Consider the following 23739-nt stretch of genomic DNA (forward strand, 5'->3'; position numbering starts at 1 on the left):
ATTTGATCAGAACATTGAAGGAGTTGCTGATCTCCTCTCTTAAGTCCGGCAAATGATAAGCTCCTCTTAGAATAGGAGATTACGACCTTAAATCCAACATCGGCATGTATGCGCATCGCCTTAAATCAGCTTTGCCCCTTTGTAAGACCCCCAAGCTATTAGAGATGGCAAGTTTCGACGCTGCCTTGTATGACTTAATATAGGCTTAAAATAGGCTGAAAGATGAATTTTGAGTGTAAAATGTCTGACTGACTGCGTGCTGTATATCTGGTGTGATAATCAAAGCATAAATCATCTGATGTGAGAGCAGAATAGACGACTATTGAGCGGACTTGTGAATTGGCCGCACTGTTTGACTTTGTGTGATCGGCAGCAGCGGTCAGTTACCCTTTTGCCTGTGGGCCTTCATTTCCATGTGTGAAAATTGGGATGTTTTATGTCATGAACGGAATCTAAACTGACTGCATCCACTGAAAAATAATGCTGGAGCCCAAATTGATTCCAGACATGTATTTTCACAAGCAATCCCAATTTTGTCGTGAAAGTTTACATTATTATTATTATTATTATTATTATTATTATTGTTATTATTGTCTGCAAATCAAATTTAAAGGAACTGGTGGTGAAGAAATGCGGTACATACTCACACCCAGGTCCGGACTGGGCCACCTAGAGGGGCGGGACAATTCCCGGTGGGCCGTCCTATATTTCGGGCCGTGAATCGGCAGGCGGGAGCCCACACATTTTTTTTTTTTTTTTTCTCAAAAGTGCAACTAAAAAGAATCCATATCATCTTATGTTGACTGCCTCATTGTCAACTGTAACTAAGCGTTTCACCAAGTTACAATAATTTAACTAATTTGCTCCCAAAGACGTATTTATACGTTTTTATGTATTTTATGCTAGAGCATACAGAAGGCTTTGATGCAGCCTCGGAACTGAGGAAAACGCTTGAAGCAATGGTAGTTATTACAAAAACAGCCAGCAGGTGGCAGAAGAGTATAAGAGATCAAACAGAGCCATGTTGCAAAAAAACTTTTCCCCACTGTTTTAAACATACTAATAGAAACAAAAAAAATATAACTATATTAAACCATGTCTGTACAAAAAATAACATAAAAGAGGCAAAACACAATCACAAGTGTTAAAGAGCAACAAAGCATGATGGGAAAGCCTTCTACGAATACCGTTGCTCTCCAAGTTAGCGTCAGCTCAGTAGTGTGCACCAGAAGTGGTGAGAACACATTTCAAAATAAGAGTACTAACAGGAAGTACAGTGTTAGCTGCCTTAATCTTACGAGTTCAACTCCATGTGGTAAGTGTGTCATGAGAAATGTAAAATGTTTTAATCTGTTTAATGTATAGTGGCTTATTGGTTTATTTTTGTCCTTTTTGTTGCCCGTTTTACGTTCTTGTATGTTGAATACATTTTTGATCAAATGTGATATGAATATCATTGGTGGGAATGCTCATCTATTTTATATTGATACACAAACTGTAAAATTATGTGTTCATTCAAATGTAAACTAAAGTGGGCCAGTCTGAGCCCTGAAACTCCAGGACTGAAAATGATTCACAAACAATATACAGCATCATGTCTTTGTTTGTGGAATATTTCCCAAAAAGTTTTATTAAAAGAAAATAACATATTGCTTGTGATATCCGTTTCGTGACGAGAGGCATCAGTGTAGACAATAGAACAACTTTGTTTTGTTATCATCACTTCATCCACTGACAGCAATTTCTGGATTTACTTTGTCTAAAGCATCACGGAATGAATTGTTTGAAGACGTGGTTTGGACAATTTTGAATTTATTGTATGTGTGCCCAATCAAATCTGAAAGCCGTTGCCGATAGTTTGCAGCTTTTTTACATTTGTGGAAATTATTATGTATATGTGTCCCACTTTGCTATGCAGCCACACTGGTCAAGGCACATAATAAGTCAGTGTGAAGCACCTTTGCAGCCCCGCTCGGCCTTGGAGTCTCAACACAAGTCCATTGTCGTTCATTCTTTTTCAGATAGATTTTTGTTCCTTTGGAAGCAGGCATTTTTTTTTTCAATAAATAACACAAATATATTCATACATATATATTTAGATGAACATGTATGAACTACATGCATTTCATATAATTTAAATAATTTATATATACACATTTCCCCTTCAAACACTGACTCATTTGAGTTCTCTCCAAAAGAGCAACGTGTGGATTTGCAGCATGACAATTCTTGAAATGGACCCACGTTTTCTTCAGCAGATGTGTCATTTGTGCGTAATCCCGCACCGCACCGGAATTGGAACGTAGAATTCCAGCCGCCATGTTTACGTCCTGTGACGTTTCCTGGACAGTGCGCAAACACAGGAAGTATCGATGCGTATCCACCTCCAGCCTACTGAATTGCGAACCTGCGTCAGCGCCCGCACGTAAGTCTGCGTCGTCTTACATTGCGAGTTCCAGTTCTTGTCGTCAATGCCCCTGCAGCCTCCCTTAAAGGGCCGAGGGGTCCGACAGCGCGTCTCGTAAAAGTATTGTTTAATATCCTGCGCCGCGCTGGTTTTAATTTTGTCCAAAACGGTGACAGGGGTCCCCCTCGTATCCACCGCCTGAGTTTTATCAGTCACCCACTGGCTCTCACTGTCGCACACCGAGTACTCCCCTCGGTAGCTCTTGTGTTGAGTGTAGCGCTTCTTCCGGGTCTTGTTCCCGGTCGTTCCGCCGTCCAGTCCGCCGCTCACAAAGTCGTCAGCCATGTAGAGCGGCGGCGGTTGCAGCGGCGCCCGGTCACTCAGCAGCACCCGGGGGGAATTAAAGCGCTTGTGCTGCCTCAGCAGGTCCGAGTTCAACATCATCACCTCGCCCTCGTCCACGCTGGCGCTGCTTTCGCCGCTCCGGCCCGCCTCCCCCCACTGCTCCGCGTCGCCGGTGGCACCGAGGAGGGGCGGCAGCGCGTCCCGGTGCTCCGTGTCTCTGCTTTTGCCGTGCTGGCTCCGGTTCTTCCCCCTGGTCAGGTCAGCCTGGAGAAGCTGGATGATGAGCGAGTTTAAAGGGTCCGGACTGGGGGGCTGTTGCTGCTGCTGTTGTTGCCCCTGGCGACTGTTGTCCATGTTGGTTGCCTGGATACCATAGAGGTACACGAGGACCATCACATAGAGCAGGATGGACATCACTAGATTCACCTGTAAGATCTAAAAAGACACAGACAGAAAGTTTGAGACTGACTTTCAAGACCTGCTGTCACCACAAGGGGTTACGTTACCATCCGTCGGCCTTTTTTTCTTCTGAAGATGAAGAAACTTAGTGACACTCAAGAGTCACGTCCGATAATGAATTTGTTTTGCTCTTTGAATATTTCTTGAAACGTTATGTCAACCGACAAACAATTTCTGCACTGTTAACGCGATGTCAAAGAGGCGATGTGTTTTTTCAATGACACATGCTTGTTTCTGTTACAAATTAGCGCGAGGAGTCAAAACCCCAGGCTCCAATCTTCCTCATTTCCTCTTTAAAGGAAAGCTGTTTATTCCAAAAGAATCTTTCAATTCTCTTAGATGTGCACATGGTACACAGTACACTGAAAAAAGAAAAAAAAAAAACCTCGCAACTATGTAAATTCTACTCCTCAATATCAAGCATGTCACACTCAACAGAATTAAGTAACATTTACATGCAAATGTAATTCTAAAGTTCCTTACTGTAATGTAGTAATGTGTAGTTATTGTAATTAAGTTATAGCCATTGCTTATTAAGTAAATGTTAAAAACGAATTGATTACCAATATAAAATAAGTAATTATATTATTTTTTTCTATTTGACCTCACTTAATTATACTGAACTCTTGACCCCCTAAAAAAAAAAGTAAATATAATTTATGTAACCAAGGTAATATCTACAATGCCAAAAATTCTGGCAAACATGCAAACATTTGTATTGCATGCTAAAAAAATAAGTATGAGAAAGAGATGATTTAATAAAAGCAGCATTGATATAGTAAGAGGGAAAAAATACTTAAAAAAAACAAAACAAAAAAAAACAACAACTTTAGAACCCAACACTTCAGAGCCACAAATTGAAAAAAAAACTTTATGCACCCCTGTTACACCATCCCTGTACTTACGCACACGCTGCCCTTGTTGCCATGCATTCTATTTAGTTACACACAAGATTGGTTACAGTGAAGTTAGCCAAAGTTGCTTCTTTCCCCCAATGACATTTTCCATTGCTCCATCAGTCCATTGCCCCGGAGTCTAATCTTTATGATCCCCTATGGGGCTCATTGATATGTTTTTTTTTTTTTTTTTTTTAATTATTATTATTATTATTATTATTTTTTATTTTTATTTTTAAAGGCTATACAGCTGTTATGGTCAAAACTTTTGAATTCTCTTGACATCACGTGTACATGCATTTTCTTTCCCCTTCCCCACACACTCAAGTCCGCCTTTTAATGTATATTATGCAACATTAAATGTTCATTATAGTTTCCCTGGAAGATTAATGTACTGGCAGTTGGCAATACATTTATCTTGCTGCAGTATAATCTTCTGATATGATATAAATCACTCGTATGTGTCTGTTTATAAAATAACAAAACAACCCCGAACAGTTGCTCATCCTCATTGAAGTGATTAATTGTGTCCTGTTATTCTATTAATGACAGGCGTTTTCACAGCAATGTTTACATGTTTGACTTCAGGCAGATTAACTTGGAACTTTGTTTCCTTTTAATTTAACATCTTAATTATGGACCTTTCTCCCGTGATTTCTCGCCAGTAAACGTTTAGGTGACGAGATACATGCATTAGTATTCCAAAACTTTGCCTCCTGATTGTGGTCGCGTCGCTTTCCGCGAAGAGTAAATGCATTGTGTACATCCTGTAAGTTACTCCAGTGGCAGGTTCGGGCAAGAGGAAGCATCTGAAGCCTCAGGGAGTCAAAAAGAGAATTCCTCACATTCACAAGAGGTCAGAGTTTTGCAAAGTTGTGCTCAGTGTCAAGTCAGGTTATCAGGGTTTTATGTGCAGTTGGGGGAAAAAAAGTCTCCATTTTATTTGTTTATGAAGCATAAAAAGTACCAACTGAAATTGTTTGCAATGGAAGTAGGGCTGTCACTAACGACTTATTGACGTTATTTATTTATTTATTTTGAGGCCGCAAATTATGAACATGCGTTGAATTGAGTGGATAATCTGGATATAAATACCCATTGTTCCTTATATTTCCTGTATAATAATAGTCTTCAATTTACAGTATAACTGTGGCACGCACGCACACGGTGATCTTCAACTTCTTCATGCCCTTCCCTTCATTTCAGTGTGGTATGGTCATTAAAACATGCGATGGTGGTTTTGTTTTCTGCCGTGACCAGCAACTGATCACTGTTATTTTGTCACGCCGAGGGGAATAAGTTCTTCTTTCGTGACCAAGATGTGTGTGGCTTTGCTATTCAAGCCGTGTTTGTAATCACCAATTCACCATCGAGGGTTATTATGTCACGGTGAGTAGAAAAATGGAAAAAAAATTTGTCTACGTTGCCGTGATTTTGCGGTAATAAGCGCTAAGCTAACTCCCGGTGAAATGTGTTTTGACTCCTCGACAAAACGGCCATCACGCCGCCGCAGCGAACTGGTCGTGCACGTTTGTGTGATTCATATACGCTTGTAAATGTCTATAAGCAATCGTGGTATTCGCGGCAGGCCAAGAATTTGTCGTTCCGGGTGTTCATGGCAAAATAACGCAAGCAAGAGATAAAGTATTGTAACCAGTGAGGACCTAATCATAACTAATACATGTAAATACTGTTCGAGTGAAACATGGACGCCGACGGCGCTAACATGGTTCTGGGCGGAGCGTCGACTTAAAATTTTCCAGTCGACCCATTTTTAAAGTCGACTTTTTTTTTTCTTTTTTTTTTTTTTTTTCCCAGCCCTAAATGGAAATAAGATACAGAACAACATAATTGTTTTTCTGGCAAGACCACTAAAGTAGGTGAGCATGGGTTACGATGGCAACAACATAGTTGCTATCTATCTCATTACAAACCGACATACATTCCAAAGGATTCTGAAGATCAGGTTATTTTAAGGTCAAGTCATTAATTGACATAAGGACCGCCTCTAAAATGCTGTCCTTGAAGTAGTAAACAGCATGCAATGCTTACAAAAAAAAAAGAAGTCATCAAGCTCCTATGAAAGTTGCTCAAGGACAGTTTATTTTTCATGTGACATTCAGATGGTTTTGTGGTGGAGATAAAACCGGGCAGATCTGGAATGCTGGGTTTCGGGGGGCTTTGTTTCGCCCCACCACAGCGCTTCATGTGATTTTTATTATACCCGTAATTAGTTCTGGCTCCGTGTTCTTCTGGCGTTTTTCTCTCGCCAGTGATCCAGGCCATTTTATCGTCGATGACAATTGAAAGTCATTTGTGCAGATGTCTTCTTTTAAAGGCTAAATGAAGCAAATCCGACAAGCAAATAAGAGAAAAAATATCTCAAGTCAGATGACACACTGAGGTTGTACAAAGTGGATCGAAAAAAAAAAAAAAAAGAGGGAGATGATGATGATCATCAACAAGTGTTTATGTTTCTGTAAATATCCTGACGAAACACGTTTTTGTTTGTTTGTTTTCCCTCCCACTTTCGTTGTCACTAAGATGCAAAGCAGATGTTTCAAGGCATGCCAGGGCTTGATGAGTCCTTTTTTTTTTAAAAGGTGTCTGCTTTAACCGCACAACCGCTCTTTTATTCCATGCAATGCCAAGTACTTATCATCTTTTCTCATCAAGCTGCGGAGGAGGATGTTTTGATTTGTTTTAGGACCAAAGTGATGGAGGGGAAAGATTACGTGGAGTGTTTTGTCAACATAATAATCAGTAACATTGAAGTAAATCTGTTTTATATGGATGGCTGGTTTGTCGACGGGTTCTTCGGTAAAACGTTCATGGATGCTATGATGAATGGATTTGATGCTTGATTAAACAATATTTTATGCTGATGATTCATCTTCATGCATGTTGTTAATGACAAAGTGACTCATTCAAACGTTTTGTGAGGCCATAAATATTCATTAGTCACATGATTGCTGACAATACATGTAAAAGTTCATCGCAAAGATGCTTTATGGTAGCAGTTTAGCATAAAAGGGGCTGTCAAGCAGTTTGCGACTCCCAGTTGAATCTTACTGTCAAATTTAAGCATAAAAAAATATAAATACATGTTTTCATTTTTCCTTAATATAGTCTGTTTAGTGCAATGTTAACAAACAACACTCCAAATGGCATCAGTGTTGGGGTGATATAAACCTTTTACGTAATCAATAATTGAACACATGCCGTGGAGCAACACATACAGTTTATATAACAGTATTTTTTTTCATTATCTGCGACAAAGTGACAAAAATCATTTCAGGTCACAGAGGAGCAACCATCTCCATGTATTTCTGTATTATATTGGGCACAAGTTCACGGAACTGTTGCAAAAAATGTGGCAAAAACTGCTTGATTTTTACGTTCTTCAATGTATGTTTTGATAAAGTAGAATATTATAGAGTGGTGTTTGTTTTTCAGGTTCTGATTGAAGTGTCGAGTGTGTGATTTTGGGATAAGCTCTTCTGCTTGGACAACCATTGCCATCAGAGCACCCCGACGGGATGGAGGAAAGGTACGCTACTATAATGATATGAAGCTCAAGATACGATAATATACTGCTACCGATCAGGTTAAGGTGATGGACCATGTTACTATGGTAACTGACCGAGAGCTTAAATGACTTTTTTTTTTTTTTTTTTTTTCTTTCAGGCTAGAATTCCCGCTTATCCTCTGGTTTCAGTTACCTCCCTTTCTGAAACGAGTTTCCCACTTTTCAGGGTTTCTTAACCCAAGTTTCTCACTAAACCTGCTTCGTGAAATACGCCCATGCTCTGCAATCTCACTGCCGTTTACTGCTGTGTTAGCAAACAGGCTGTGTGTTAGCATATTTAGATTTTTGAACTCTTGTCTGCTGGAGTTGAATGTACGGCTTTGAACATACTCATTCTCCTTGTCATAGATGTCACATCGAGAGAAAGCAAAAGATGGATTGATAGCTACGTTCACAAGTCGTTTGGCCCCAGGTACTGTGTGTTCACAAGTGACATGATCCTCCAGGTGAACTCTTGTGTGTACAGTTTTTAAAGTGAGTGCAAGAGCTTTGTCACTCTGATTGAAAGCCAAATGTAGATTTGACCTGCTGCCAATGAGTTTGTGTGTCGGTGAGTGTTTAAGTTCCTTCCTCCGCTCACCAACAATCACTTGTTTTTATGTACGGCACATTTAAGGACCCTTTTATGCTGCGGGATACATTCCAGACCCACCCACAATACGTCGAAAATGTCTGTACACGATAGAGTTAAAAAAAAAAATATATAGTTTTAGAACGATGATGTAGCTGTGACTCAGCATTCCAACATGGCATCAATTCACCCTTCCATTGTCACAAGATCTCTTTAACATGTTACCGGTAGTTTGTAGTATCTGGAAGCTATGCGGGTCATATGATAGACATTAAAAAAAAAAAAAAAAACTCTTAATTTTGCCTCCAGTACCAAGCAACGGATCATTCACTGTGAAAGTTCCGACCTAATTAAATGCCTTGCACCGTTTCTAGCACACATACACAAACATGTCCATTTCTCCTCAATTTATTGTGCTATGTTGTCATATGATTGCATAGTCTTAACAAATCTATATGTCAGGCAAATATTGTGACTGTAGCACTTAACCTGTTGCAGCTTTGCTCTGGCTATCTCTCCAGCGTGCAGGTAAGGTCAACGCTGCGCTGACCCGATGGTAAGGGCAAAGTGATTTAGCTTGTGTTTTGGCTGCCAGGCTGTAAAGGTAAGGAGCTGTAAACTAATTAGTGATTAATTGTTGCATGTAGCGGCGAGGAGTGCAGACGCACAAGAGAGCACTCAGCGGCAGCCTCGTGTTTATATGAGCGTTCCCATCTTGATATTACATTAGGCAGAGCTGTGAATTATAAATTGCTTATTTAAGTGCCATAACACAGCGCAGTGGAAATAAACTTGGGACTTAAGAGTCCAAATAAAAGACTTACTGGAGAAGTAATTTGCATCACCGCCTGGCCTTTTAATGGTAGTCCTCAGGCTAATGGGCATTAACTGAAATTATTTTTTAGTTTGGTTAATTTTCTGATGGACAGGCACTACGGTTTATATATATATATATATATATATATATATATATTTTTTTTTTTTTCCTGATCTTAATTAAGAAAACAAAGCTATTTATGGTTGTTTGAGGAGGACTGAATCTCGCAGCTAATATGGATAGTAGGGATAGACCGATTATTGGTGCCGATATTTGGCATTTTGACAAATATCTCCGTCGGCCATTTTTACTAATCTGAAGGTCGATAAAGTCGGTATCTCTGAATGCTTGCGAACGTAGCGAAATTTAGGGTTTTCATCAGGATTTGTAAGATGTTCACAGACAGTTTTTACTTTTCACAAATCCATTTCCAACATGTTCAGACAATTTTTACTGTCTGCGAAGATCTTTTGAAACCTTTTATGAACCCTGACGAAAACCCCAAATTAACATTTTTCGCTCAGTGAGTTACAGGGAAATTTTCATTTATGGATTTATTTAAATTTCCACTTTATACAAAACAAAAAAAATGCTGACACTGGGAATTCAAGTTCCTTTACTTTTTATTTAAAAAAACAACAAAAAACTAAATAAAATTAATAAATTATTTTAATTTGGAAAACTTCATCTTCAGTAGAAATTCACTTGCTTAGATTTTAATTTTGCATAACACATGCTAATGATGCTGGAAGCTCCCTGCAATTTTTGTTAGAATTTTTAAACTGAGCTACCAATTCTTGGTATGTTTAAGATTAAAAGAAAAGCTCATTTTTAAAATTTTGACAATAATATTTTCTCTTTTACTGAAAATGAATATCGGCTTGAAATATCAATTCTCGGTCTCCTTGACTACTAATAATCGGAATCTGTATCGGCCTTGAAAAAACAACACATCGGTCAATGACTAATCGATAGGACAGGCGGTGCACTTAGTGTCAGAGCTTTAGAGGACAGTGTGCCAAAGCAGCAAATCCTCCCCAGGGATTTTCACCCGGCAACATGTGAGTGCTAATGCTGACCGGTTGACTCCAGATGTTTATGCACTAAAAAATGTCAAGTCTGCGGCTCATTTTCCTGCCAACTTTTTATCCACCTAATCATCATCGCAATCAGCACAGGCTAAATTGGGCCTAGAAAGGATTAACAAGCGGATGCAGAGGTCAGCACACTTGTGTATTGGTAAACAGTGGTTCACATGGGTTATGACAATCATCAGAGCTGATAATGATGTTTTGAAGGCAGAATTTGATACAGATCTAATGAGACTGTATTGAGTGTCTTGAGTTATCTTCCTCCTCCCTGCAGCCCCGATGTTGTCAAGCTCACTTAAAGGGGAAGGGCAAAATTCCAACGGTAAGAGGGAATTTCAATGAATGTTTTACAGCCTTTAGGCAGGTGAGTCATCATCCCGCCATTATGCCGTGACAAAACTAGTTTTAGAGGCGTTTGTGAAAGCGAGCATCGCTGGTTATTCACAGGTGTGAGTGCTCTCACCTACGTGATGGGAAGGTGACGTCAGCGTGTTTGTGGTAGCAACAGCTGACTTGAAGCATAGTAGCAGACACTTTTTTTTTTTTTTTTTTTTTGGGGTCAATTACCATGTTGCTGGAGACCTCTACTGCTGCTATATTGACCACACTTGAAATGTCTGAAGATATTACACCTCAGCTTCTACAAGTTATAATTTGTGGGCCTAATTTTCCCATTTTAAAAATATTAAAGGAACATATCACAGTTGCTCAGGTAACAACCAATCAGGACTCAGCAATAGACCTCAACTCAAAAGTCTTATTTAACTGTTCAATACATATATAAAATAGCAAAAGGACAACAATATTAACATATGGCTAGCATACGTTTTTGTTGGTTTTAGACAATTTTCAAAATGTAGGTCAAATGTAAAAAATAAAATAAAAAAATAAGTGTTTCATAAAAATTTTGTGGAGCCCACTGTACGTATTGAAAATTGCACAAAGAATCTATAAAATGTTGATGTTCAGGACAGGTCTGATGTGTGGGGGGGAACTTTCATGATTTTTCACCCATGTTTAGACCCTCAAAAACAGCATAATTTTTCTGTACAAGCGGCGCATCGCCAAGGAAACAGCGCACTGAAATAAAAAGCTTTCGATAACTTTTCATCTTCAACATCTTAAGATGAAACTCGACAACTTTAAAGACGATCAGATAAATTCTTTAGGTGGAGTTTGTTAAAATATGACCCCATAAAACGGCCAGAAATGGCAACAAATTCCAAAGAAAATGAAAACAAGATGGTGGAATTCTTTTTATGTTTAGCATATTAGTCCAAAAACATTTTTTGTACGTTGAGGGCTGTTACATATGCCTCCAAATTTTCATCCAAGTTTGAAGACTGTTGGATAAATTCTGTAGGAGGAATTTGTTAAACTATAAAACGGACAAAACAATTTCAACAAATTCCAAAGTAAACCAAAATGGTAGACTTCCTGTTAGGTTTAGCATATGGCTCCAAAGTATTTATTTTTTATTTTTTTTATTTTTTATTTTTTTGGTATGTCAAGGGTTGTTCCATATGCCTTCAAATGTTCATAGCTCTAGTTGAAACATACAACTGGGAATGTTTCACTAAGAAGGAATTTTGAAGCGTAAAATTTGATGGTCCTCTGGGGGACTTCCTGTTCGGTTTAGCAAAAATATTTTTTTGTACGTCATGGGCTGTTACATATGCCTCCAAATTTTTGTAGCTCTGTTTACTCGCGACTGCCACCTCTGCCCCAAAGCATAGCTGCAGCATCCCAACTGTGGAAAGTTAGCAGCTCATGCATGCAATGTCGTACGCTAGCTAACACCACAGGCTAATGCTAGCACAACGCCACATGTCCGCTACTCCGCGGGGAGTCACATGGCGTCATCCTCCACCACTCCACCCCTCCCCTCCCGAAATAACAGCCCAAGTTTGAAGTTAAACAGGTGTTAACCATCTAGGACAAGGTGGCAAAAGTGTGAACCCATTAAATGTGCAAAAACGGGTCAAAATTTGACATACTCATACTTTACTTCCTGTTCATTTTAGGGTACGGCTACCAAAGTCTTTTCTGTTCGTCTCGGGGTGCTACACGTGTCACCCAATTTTCGTAGCCATAGCTCAAACGTAGCAGGACAATGCTCCAATTTTTGCGGAGAAGAATAATAACAATTCCTATTCCAATAAGGACTTCAGCGGTCGCTGCTCGGGCCCCAATTACATTCCCCAATTACAAAACTGGCAAAATCGTAAACAAAAATAAAAGATTATTAATACTTATTTTGAGTTGTTTAAATGTGTATATATATTTGTACTTTATTTATTTATTCATTTATTTATTTTTTACATTTAAAAATAATAAATTAAATAACTCTTGTTTGGTCCAAAAGAAACTTAAACTTATTTGTCTTAATATTGTTTACGCTTAAACATTTTCTTGTTTTGCACCAAAAACACCATACGATTGTCCTAATTGTGATTTCAGTTACCACCAAATGAACCATGATTAATATTTTCTTCATAATCGAGCAGTCCTACCAACATTTTAGTTCCTCTAACTTATTAATTGCTCAAGACAAAAGCATACATGTGGCTAACTCTCCTTTACTTAAGAGACCAAACAAGACACAACAGGATTGTGCACAATATGCAATTTAAAGCATCTTATTTTCGCTGTAAAAAAAAATGCATGTAATGAAGCAACAAATTAATGATTTTAAGGCTCATCTGAATGTAGGTAGTTATTTCATAGAATAATCAGAAGTGATCCTTTTTGAGATTAATGTGATGATACTATTATTTATTGCGAATGGCCCTTGTCATGGAAAAAGTTTGTGCAGCCCGCCAACTGGCCATTTTATGATCACGCCACAATTAGCTGGCAAGATTTTATCAAATTATTTTTTTTTCCAATCATAAAAAAAGTTATTGCTCTTGTAGAAGTCATTGCAATTTAGATAATGATCAAATGAGCCATGTAGTGTGTTTGATGAGTTTAAATGAGGAGAGAACATTTTTCACAGTCAAATGTGCTGCAGTTTGGTACGCCATGGTGACTTGCATTACCATTGTCCAAACTTGGATAGCTGACCTGCCTTGTCAATTGTGATTTGGAAAAGGTTGACATCACTTTAGCAATAGAATTTTGGTTCTTTGCACAAGTGAAATGTTTGAATATTGAATGCCTTTAGATTTATAGCATTCTAAGCATAGAGGAATGTGTCCTCTGGCAACTGTAAGATGGTTTTCATGATGCCCAATTGCGAAAAACATTCACCAGAACACAACAAAAGACCCTCCGCAAGTGTTATGCTACAAAAGTACGACATTTGGCAGCAGCGAATCCGACTGGATTGACAGCTTCTCCGATCACACTCGGCTAATAGAACGGTCTGCACTCACAGTCAGAGATTGTTGGATTTCAAGCAAGCTGTGTGTATAAAACAGGGCGAGTACAGTTGATTCAGTATTATAAGCAAATGGCCCTCAGAGATCAGGGAAGTTAATCCAGTGTCAAGCCTAATGGAATCACCAACACAAGAATAGACTTGTAAGGCTCTACAGTGGCTTTGAACGTCCTTCCTCGTTTGTATGTGTGTGCGCGTATCGGTAGTATTTTTATTGTCGACAGCTACTGCGCTTGTTAATCATCTGGACACGGTGACCAGTGACCGAGGACAAACTCAAGTAGCATCAATGTAATGCTTGAATTAATATAATTCAAGTGTATGAACTTCACTTTTATTTTTTTATTTTTTTTCCTTTTTTTTTTTTTTTTAACTGCTTATATTTGGAGCGAGTAGGGATTGGCCTGAAATTTTGCGTTGCATTCTTGCTGAATTAAATTTAAGGGATTTTCCTGATTTTTTTATTTTTTATTTTATTTTATTTTTTATCAAAAGATCAACATGCCTGCAGTCAAACCGGGTGGTGACAATGTGATGGTCTGGGGCTGCTCTGCTACTTCAAGACCTCGACAAAATTCAGACGTAAATCCAATTGAGATTGATTTAAGTCATTTTAATTGCCAATATTAGTAGCTTAAACAAATGTGTGAAGAAAAGTGGGCCAAATTTCACGGGATAGGTTTGGATTTGTTCCTCCCCCGTTATACCGGTAAATAAAATCGTCATTTTAGAAACTCAAATTTTACTTGGGTTTTATTTTTGCCATATTAAAATTGGTGTAAAAAGCTGAAACCTCAGCGTGGCAAATATATTCGTTGATGTCACAGCCTGTTCCTCAAGAAAGTCCCGAGGTCCCCCAACTCTAAGAAGGGCGACAGTGTACTTAGTGGAAGCAAACAATCGCATTAAAAAGATCAAATTAGTGGGAATTATATTAGCAATTGTTCATTGTGGCCCTTCGATCATAATCAAAAGAGTTGGTAGAAGAGCATGCTGCACTGAACGCGCATGATTCACCTCAAAACAACAATAGAAGTTCGTGGCCAAATTTCCGCTTTTAAAAACGCCTCATGATGAGTCAAGCTGCGGTGACATTGTTCTTCCTGGCACTCGCTGTCCTCAACTTGTGATCCCTGATGAGATATTAAGAGAAAAATATTGGCCATATAAGCTCAATTTCACTTGCTGTTTTTTCTGTGTAACCCTAATCGATTAATATCAGCCATGTTATATATTTTTTATATTTTTTTATATTTTTGACCGCCAAAAACGTTTAATAACGATCAGTAAAATCACGACGTATGCCGCCATAAACGTTAAATGACGTCAACTAAGATTTTATTTTATTTTTTTTCTCATTGCAACATCTAAGTGCAGCGCTGCCTGGTCAATGGGTTGTGGAATCAAAATCACTAACTATGGCCAGCAGATGGAAGCATTGTATCTCTTTTCGTGAACGATCCAAGCCTTTGTCATATCAACTTTCAATTTAAAACTCTCTTCACTGCCCTTGAATCACGACATCAATGTGACCATCCCTGGCAGGCTGGCACCGGACCAAAGAGTCACTAGTCAAAGGATTTCCCCCCCCCCCATGTACGATTAGAGGTTAAACTTAGACATTGTCGAACACACGATAACTTCATTTAATGGCATTAACTGTGTCTGTTGGCTTGCAGCTGCAGTCAGTAGAAAACGTCACCGTGAACATTTCTCATCCAGAGTACAAAGCAGCATCCGCATGTCGGATCGGAGCGCAAAAACACTCCCCCGTGATAGAAAGCCAAAACCATACAGTATGTAGCCGCCCAGTGGGAACACCATGTCAGTTGAAACAAACAGCGTATCATTTAATGTGTCCTCCTGACACAATGTAAGCTGTAAGACAAAAAAAAAAAAAAAAGATTATTTGCACATGTCTGTCCAATTCTTTGCATCCCACTCTCCACTGGGACCACACTAGTCTGACTTTGACTTTGTTCTCCCACTGACTCATAAAATGGAGCTGAGTGGGCAGATGCACATTAGGGTCTGCGTGGATCCATTAGTATTTATTCCAGGTTGTTAACTACTATACTAACTTCGAGTGGACACTAACCAGACTCTACGTATACTGTGCACACTAATCCTGTCTTCACGTGCTATGGGAGAGATGGGCCTTACCACTTGGGAACGACAGTTCTGTTCATGTGCTTTTGTTGCTGTAGCAAACAAAAAAATACACATGGAAGCTGATGTACTCTTTGTTCGTAAAAGTGAACAATTACGGCAAATAATGAGTTGTAAAGGACAGGATATTGAATTGTGTATGCTACGTAATTGTGTAGATTGTAAGACGTCGTGGTTTGGTTAGATTTTGTTTTACTTTTGTCATGGTTCAGGTTTAGTTTGGGATTTGTCTTTATCCTCGTGTTTCTTTAAATTTAATCCGTAATCTGTGTTTTGTTTTGTTTCGTTTTGTTTTCCTCCCTAGTCTTGTCAAACATTATGTCCACCTGTGTTTTGAGCTGCCCTTCCTAATGTGTCAACCAATCAGCACCATCTGCCACTTGTGCCTTGCTCAGCTGTGTCTTGTTGTGTTAATTAGTGTTTGTGTATTTAGTCTCGTGTCTCCCCTCTGTCTGCGTCGATTCATTGTCATTTTCCTCATGTCATACTGCCAGTTTTGTTCCATGTCGTTTTACCCTTTTGGACTTTGTTGTTTTTGTTTCTTAGTTTGTAGCTCATTTTTGTCTCCTTGTTTTTGTTCATTCAACTTCTTATTGACCTCATTATTTGCCTCTTCGCCGTGCTTCCCTACATTTGGGTCCACCACCACACCTCGTTTGTTACAAACATGCTAGCGGCCGATAACGCCCTTACAAGTGTTACTATTTCTGGCCATTCACTTCTGTGCTCTCCGCCACGTTGAAACTTGAATCATTCTCTCAACTCGGAAACTCGGGTATCAAAATGAATTCCTGGTTGTCCAGTGGAAAATACGACTCAACGTGGTATTTACCATAATTTTGGATACCACATGAAGGCAACATAAGACCTAAAAAGAGAGATGCCATCAGCATGTAATACATTATCATCACAATCCATTCGACACCACCAAATGCATATGATATATGTACAGTACGGTAGATATAGTACTGAAATTGTTCATTTGCTCAATTAATTTCAATCTCCGAAATCACAGACGAAGTGAAATCCATGAACCAAGTATAATTGAGACAGAAAACTTCAATTAACAGATCCTTCTCACCTTTGTTTGGCAGTTGGTAGCCAGTTTTGTAGCCAATTGTAAGTTTACTTTGACTGCCAAAAATAGTGCTTTAAGGCATTCCATGTTTAGTCACTTGGTACACTTTTAGTGGTGCCAGACATTCAAATTTATAAGAAAATGAAGAAAATCGTCAGCTGGAAGCTTAACAGGATTAATTTGTTTTTCCCCCATGGCTGAATATGTTTTAATATTCCAATTAACAAACCAGCAAGTAACATCGAGAGTAAACTGGGCCCTGAGTTCTATAAGCGTCACATTTAGGTTTCAATATTTAGCTTTATTGCAGAGATTAAAGTTAGGATTAGTTTTATTTTAAGGTTAGGGTTAAAACCAAATGGCAGGACAAGCAAGGATTAGGTGTGTGTGTGTGTGCGCATTTGCGTGGTTGACACACTGGGCAGCGAGTTGTGCCCGCTGGCCATGAGAACATCTGTCAGATCCAATATCAAAGTGGCCACTAGTCTGACTCACGTCACCGTACATCACCTGCGGGCGTCTAATGTCAAAACTTTTACCACCAAATTATTCATGCGTGTTTGTTCAACCATTAACATTGCATCATCAAAGAGAGCAAAAAAAAAATGATGCTGACACTAGGACCTCCCTACACTTTATTTCTAAAAATAAGAATAAAAAAAAATTGTAAATGATGTTGAAATTTCGGAAAACTTCAGGCAACTGTATACTTGCTTATAGTTTTTAATTAGCTTAACACATGCTAATGAACCTGGAAGCTCCCTCCAATTTTTGTTATGATTTTTAAACAAATCTGTTAGTTATTTATGTTTAAAATTAAAGGGATACATAATGTATTTAGCCCATTATAGTAATAAAATGTTAATATTTTGCCTATAATTAATTTCATACTTAAATTATTTTTCATGTACAATTAGTACCTTTAAAAACACATTTTGTAACTTGCTGTTGACTGAAAAATGACATCACAAGGGCTCAGGTAACCAATCACAGCTCAGCTTGTGAATGTCACATGACCAAACCTAGAAAACAGGTGAGCTTGAGCGGCCTTGAAAAAAACAAAACAGTCACTCGTCACAATCTAGTACCGTATTTTCCGCACTATAACGTGCACCGTATTATAAGGCGCACCTTCAATGAATGACATATTTTAAAACTTTTTCCATATATAAGGCGCTACAGTAGAGGCTGGGGTTACGTTATGCATCCATTAGATGGTGCTGCGCTAAATGGAATGTCAACAAAACCGTCTGATAGGTCAGTCAAACTTTATTAATAGATTACAAACCAGCTTTCTGACAACTCCATTCACTCCCAAAATGAATAAACAGATGTTTTATTTTCTCTGAGGTAAAGTATTAGTATTAGATGGCGGGATCTTCTGCGCATGCGCGTCACTGATCGTGCAGGGTCACCGATAGCGTCTTGACAATGACACCTGTTGCGGCTCAATATTGATCCATATATAAGGCGCACTGGATTATAAGGCGCATGGTCAGCTTTTGAAAAAAGAAGGTGCCTTATAGTGCGGAAAATACGGCAATTGTTTTCATGGTGTAGTCAACCTTTCGCTCAAAGTCAAATGGTATGCAGCTGCTCGCGGTATGGAAAATGGATGGACGCTTCAAAGGGAGAGGTGGCGCATACTAAAGGATTCAGGAGTTCATTTGTGCGATCGTTTCTATCTGCATCATTTCGACGGTCACTGCTCTTATCAGCAAGTTGCAGAGTCCACGTTTTGAAGATGAATGTGTTGTGGATGTTAAAAAATGGGGTCGTAAAAAGAAAAAAAAAATGAGGTTCATAAATATGGGTGCAGTGAAAGTGAGGGAGATAAAATCAATTATTTCAGACAGGAGAAAGATTAGCAGGTCAAAACAGGCAGAAAGAAGAGGGGCCAGCAGGCATCTGACTGAATTTCTGGGAAAGCACAACCTCACTTCGGGAACACTTGATCTCTATCTGCTTTTCCTGTCCGTCAAAATCAATACAACAAAATTGGGGACGCTAAATTGCTCGTTATTCACTTTTTACTGTTGGAGTTTTTCTTTGTTGTATTTCTATTGTGTGAAGCCAAAAGCACAAAGCAATAACTCACTCATGTTTTAGTCCATCGTGCCGTGTGAGAGGGAGAGGAAGTTGTACGGCATGCGCCTAATCAAACGCCTTATGTTGTCTTTGTGTGTACAAGCCATAAGAATGTGCCGCATATAAACACTCTGCTAAAAGGATAAACTATCACGGGGCCAGCGGGGCTCTGAAGATTGCAACCACATAAGATGAAAGAACCCAACTTGATCCAAGCACAGCCGATGTCTTCCAACAATTGATTGGCACAAATCAATTGTAATAATATACAAAATATACACGTTGAAAGCACTAAGGCAAATGCTTCCAATTCAACAATAAAGTTGATTCTGATTCTCCAGAATCCTGAAAGTGTTTACAGTTTCCTCAACCTTGAGTGAATCCTGGCAGTGATATCACGGAAGAGGAAAAAAAAAAATTAAAAAACATTAACGGAAAATTCTTCTTCTCGTTGTGAATCAAATCCAGTTCAGCACCACGGCTGGTACTTACATCACATCATCCACCTCTCTGGAGCAGCGTAAAATCTGGACTCCACATGATTTTGTTTTGCGTCGTCCAGATTCCGATCTATTTGATCTCAAATCTACTTTTTCCTCAGAACAAGGCGTTCTCATTGTATATGCAGACTTTTTTTTTTTTATGAATTTATTAGTTTTAACCTAACCATGATTTAAAAAAAAAAACAAAAAAACAAAAAAAAAACTACCCAATTTTTCAAAATCCAAATATTTGTATCCATCTCAGGGGCAGCCATTTTGCCACTTCTTGTCAACTGAAGATGACATCACAGTTGCGCAGAACTCAGGCAATAGCCAATCACAGCTCATCTTTCTGAACCTGAGCTATGATTGTTTTGGTTTTTTTTGTTTTGTTTTTTTCATTATTTTGTATTGAAACTTTGCATTTAACATTCGCAACATAACAAACATCAATTCTAAGTTTCCATCTTATTTACATCAAAAATCAATCAACAATTATACATGAAAAAACAAAACAAAAACAAAAAAGAAGCTAAACAATGAAAACAAACAAAATAACATAAGGCACAAAAAAAACCCCGATTCAATTAAGGTCAATAAAAGATTATTCACCAAGATTTACTGAAACCTGAGCAACTGTGATGTCATCTTCAGTCGACAACAAGTGGCAAAATGGCCGACCCCTGAGATGGATAAAAACGGCAGAATTTTGCTTCATAACTCGTATTCCACAAATGTAATATTAATTAGAATGTCATGTTTAGACTAGTGATGTCACATATAACATATTACTGTCAAAATATGTTTAAGGTTGACTTCCTCTTTAAGTAGTTGGATTCATGGAGAACAAATTATGTACTTTTTCTCATTTTTGTCTGTCGGTCTTATCAAGGTGTCACAGACAAATATGAACAAAATTTAAATACCTTATCATCCGTGTTTCTGGTGCAACGTCATGAATGACAAACACTGCCAGAATGCTTCCTTCAAATGAAGCTATTAAGACCAGTGCCTCATTTCATGGAGATATTCTATAAAAGTAAAGTCGTCCTCCCTCACTCATTGTTACTCATTCATTTTTAATGGCCGCATCTTCTTTGTTTCTATTAAGCACAGAATAATAACAATTGTTATTAAAGTAATGATTAGTGGCATGTCCCTGGGAGGCTTTTTTTTTTTTATACCCTTTATCTAATTAATGGTCTGTTCACACCCTCTACAATTGTCATCTTTCCCCTGCCTCCAACGAAGATTGTTAAACTGAATTGCTGCAGCTGTTTTCCCACTGGCACGCAACTGCCCAAAGACTTGGCCCTGTGGTGCAGTGGATGGCCTTTTTAAGGGCCTATAAAGTAGACACGGCACTGGCGCATGCCTTCGTCTCCCTCTCCCTGACTCCCTAATTCCTCACTTTGCTGTGCGTCTGCATGGCACTGTTGGGACGGCGTCCAATCGGCCGCTGCAACAGTTGTTCAACAGCCCCTGCGCGCGGACACGCACTCCAGTAGACTGTCAGCAACAAAACGATCACACCTGCCTAACCCAAATTGTCAAGACCGGTGCAGTGAAGTGCCTCCATACATGATATTTTTCCGGTTCCTTCACTGTGCACTTCGCATACTTCACCAACGGTAAAGCGCAAAAGAAGCAGCTATAGAGGGAAAATAATATTGAAATTAATTTGCTTTTAATTTAAACACATTACGATTAAGACCCTTTTTATTGACTTGCACATGCACACAGGAAATTAGAGATCTGTCGTAAATCCGTTGCAGTCGTGAACACGACAAGCGCACATGATAGTGATGCTCTGGAGCAGCGTGGATGCCTGTTGGGGAACCAAATATGAGACAAAATTTGGAGTTTTAGCTGACCATTTGGATCGCATTAACACATTACATTCAATAGACGATAACTTACTGTACAAATAAACCCGCCTTTAATGCATAGAAACGTGCAGAATTATTTACCGGACCTGCACGTCAATATGTTGCAAATCCAGACATACTTTACCCATACAAACACTAGTATCCTTAAATGCACATTTAAGCTATCTAGAGAGAAGTTCACTTTGCTATACTTTTTACAGCTAAAATTGGTCCTCCTTTCAGTTTATAATAAACTTTTATGTAAGTAAGTGAAGGAGTAATAAACGTCAAGTACAAAAAAAGCTGTTACAAGAGTGGAGGATTATGGTCTAATGGTTTATGTGTTAAAAAAAATAAATAAATAATGTAACTTTTGCAAAAAAAAACCAAACATATTTCAGATATACTTAATTCTTCCAGGTATTCTGAAGCATGTCGTGTTTTCAAGTGTCAAGCGCATATAAGAACAACTTGAATAGGCTTCATATTTCCAAAAATACAAGCTCAACCACATCAGCGAGTTCCACTCCCTTGAACACGTCCACACGCCTTTCCACACAGCTCCAGGGGACTCTCACAATATTTATGCGCAACTTAAAGAAACCCAACCCTCTACCTGCACAAAGACCTGCGCAATCTCTCCTCCCTGCATAGTCTCATTCGTGTTATGTGGCTTTGTATTGGAGGAAACCAGCTTTGAAATGCATCACATAACGTGTGTTGTACAAAAGGTAAATATTTACTCGGCAGCCCTTCAGAGCTTTTAAACCCGCCTTTGGTGCCAGGTTCAGTTCATTCAAACGCTTTTTGAAATGCACACATGAACACTTCCTAACTGGCATTTAGTCATTTGAAGTGAGTCAGAAAAAGTTTTGTCCTCCTACCGTAATAAAGGTAACCATAGCATCGGCCGGTTAGTATCCAACAGAGTCGACATGAAGATGATTTAATTCTTGGACAGAATCCTTTGGCGAAAACTTCTCTCTCTCACTGAGGAGGGCCGCAGAGTGTCTGCACACCGCCACCGCCACACTGCTTCTGGTCGGAAGGAGAGGATCAGGGTGTGCGTAATTCTCGCTCTCTAACTCTCTAACTCTCTCCCCCGCCCTCCCCCTTCCCCCCTTTCTCACCCCTTCCAACATAATCTACACACTACACTCTCTCTGATGCAGGACAGATGGCTCTCGGTGCACGTCGCTGCAAATGCACGCAGCCGGTGCGCGCAAAACTAATTTGGAGAGGTATTTTTGATCATGTTGTGTTGAACGACTTTTTCAATTCATTTTATGTCAGTGATTCTTTTGACAGAGCGTTAAGTCCTCTGGCCAATATGAAAATGAGATGTCAAAGATGATCCCAAATTGTCTATTTTGATAGCAGAAGATGCGACTTCATTTCTTTTCTTTTTTTTTTTTTTCTTTTCTTTTAGCATCACACATGCAAAACTGCTGCTGCTCGATTTGAATAAAATAGAGAATAGAATAGACTTTATTCACCATTTGCACAAATTCTTAGCAGGATAAGCACATTGGAATTCGTGTGTTTTCTTTGAGTCAAAAAATAACTAGGTAAGGATGAAACGGGAAACAAATACAGCTAAAAACATATTTAATAGCTACACATGTAGACACGTTTGTAAGACGAATAGTATCCTAAAAACATGTGCGAGGTGATAATAATAAGAGTCCTAAAAATTAAATTACACATTTAAATTGCACGTATTGGCAAACACTGCGGTTGGCTGTCACGTCCAGTTCTGTCACGTCAAGTCCAGTCTCGTCCAGTTTTGTCACATCAAATCTAGTCTCATCCAGTTCTGTTATGTCAAATCCAGTCACGCCCAGTTCTATCACATCAAATCCAGTCTCGTACAGTTCTGTCCAGTCAGGTCCAGTCACGTCCAGTTCTGTCACATCAAGTCAAGTCCAGTCACGTCCAGTTCTGTCACATCAAGTCCAGTCACGTCCAGTTCTGTCACATCAAGTCCAGTCTCGTCCAGTTCTGTCAAGTCCAGTCACGTCCAGTTCCGTCACGTTAAGTCCAGTCTCGTCCAGTTCTGTCACATCAAATCCAGTCTCGTCCAGTTCTGTCACATCAAATCCAGTCTCGTCCAGTTCTGTCACATCAAATCCAGTCTCGTCCAGTTCCGTCACATCAAATCCAGTCTCGTCCAGTTCCGTCACGTCAAATCCAGTCTCGTCCAGTTCTGTCACGTCAAATCCAGTCTCGTCCAGTTCTGTCACGTCAAATCCAGTCTCGTCCAGTTCTGTCACGTCAAATCCAGTCTCGTCCAGTTCTGTCACGTCAAATCCAGTCTCGTCCAGTTCTGTCACGTCACTTGTCAATAAATCACCCTACGTTACTCATTTCCTCTGTCTGATCAGTCTCCTCTCATTTGGGTCCATAAATCTCTTCTCCACCTCATAACCGTAACAAATATAAGTCAAGTGAAAAGTGTAAAAGAGATGTTATATTCTACGATACATCTTGCCCTCTT

At 39.1% G+C, this 23739-nt stretch overlaps 1 protein-coding gene across 1 annotated transcript; it reads right to left on the reverse strand.

Annotated features, from left to right (window-relative positions):
* Positions 1–1622: 1622 nt before the first annotated feature.
* On the reverse strand, positions 1623–22268 carry ntf3 (neurotrophin 3). Its single transcript, XM_077498784.1, has 2 exons — positions 22127–22268; positions 1623–3187 (listed from the first exon to the last, which is right to left on the reverse strand). Exons 1-2 carry the CDS (start codon positions 22142–22144, stop codon positions 2324–2326), a joined length of 882 nt encoding a protein of 293 aa, XP_077354910.1. The 5' UTR covers positions 22145–22268; the 3' UTR covers positions 1623–2323.
* Between the last annotated feature and the right edge of the window lie 1471 nt (positions 22269–23739).

This window comes from Festucalex cinctus, chromosome 16 (assembly GCF_051991245.1).
Source record: "Festucalex cinctus isolate MCC-2025b chromosome 16, RoL_Fcin_1.0, whole genome shotgun sequence".
NCBI classification, from domain to species: domain Eukaryota; kingdom Metazoa; phylum Chordata; class Actinopteri; order Syngnathiformes; family Syngnathidae; genus Festucalex; species Festucalex cinctus.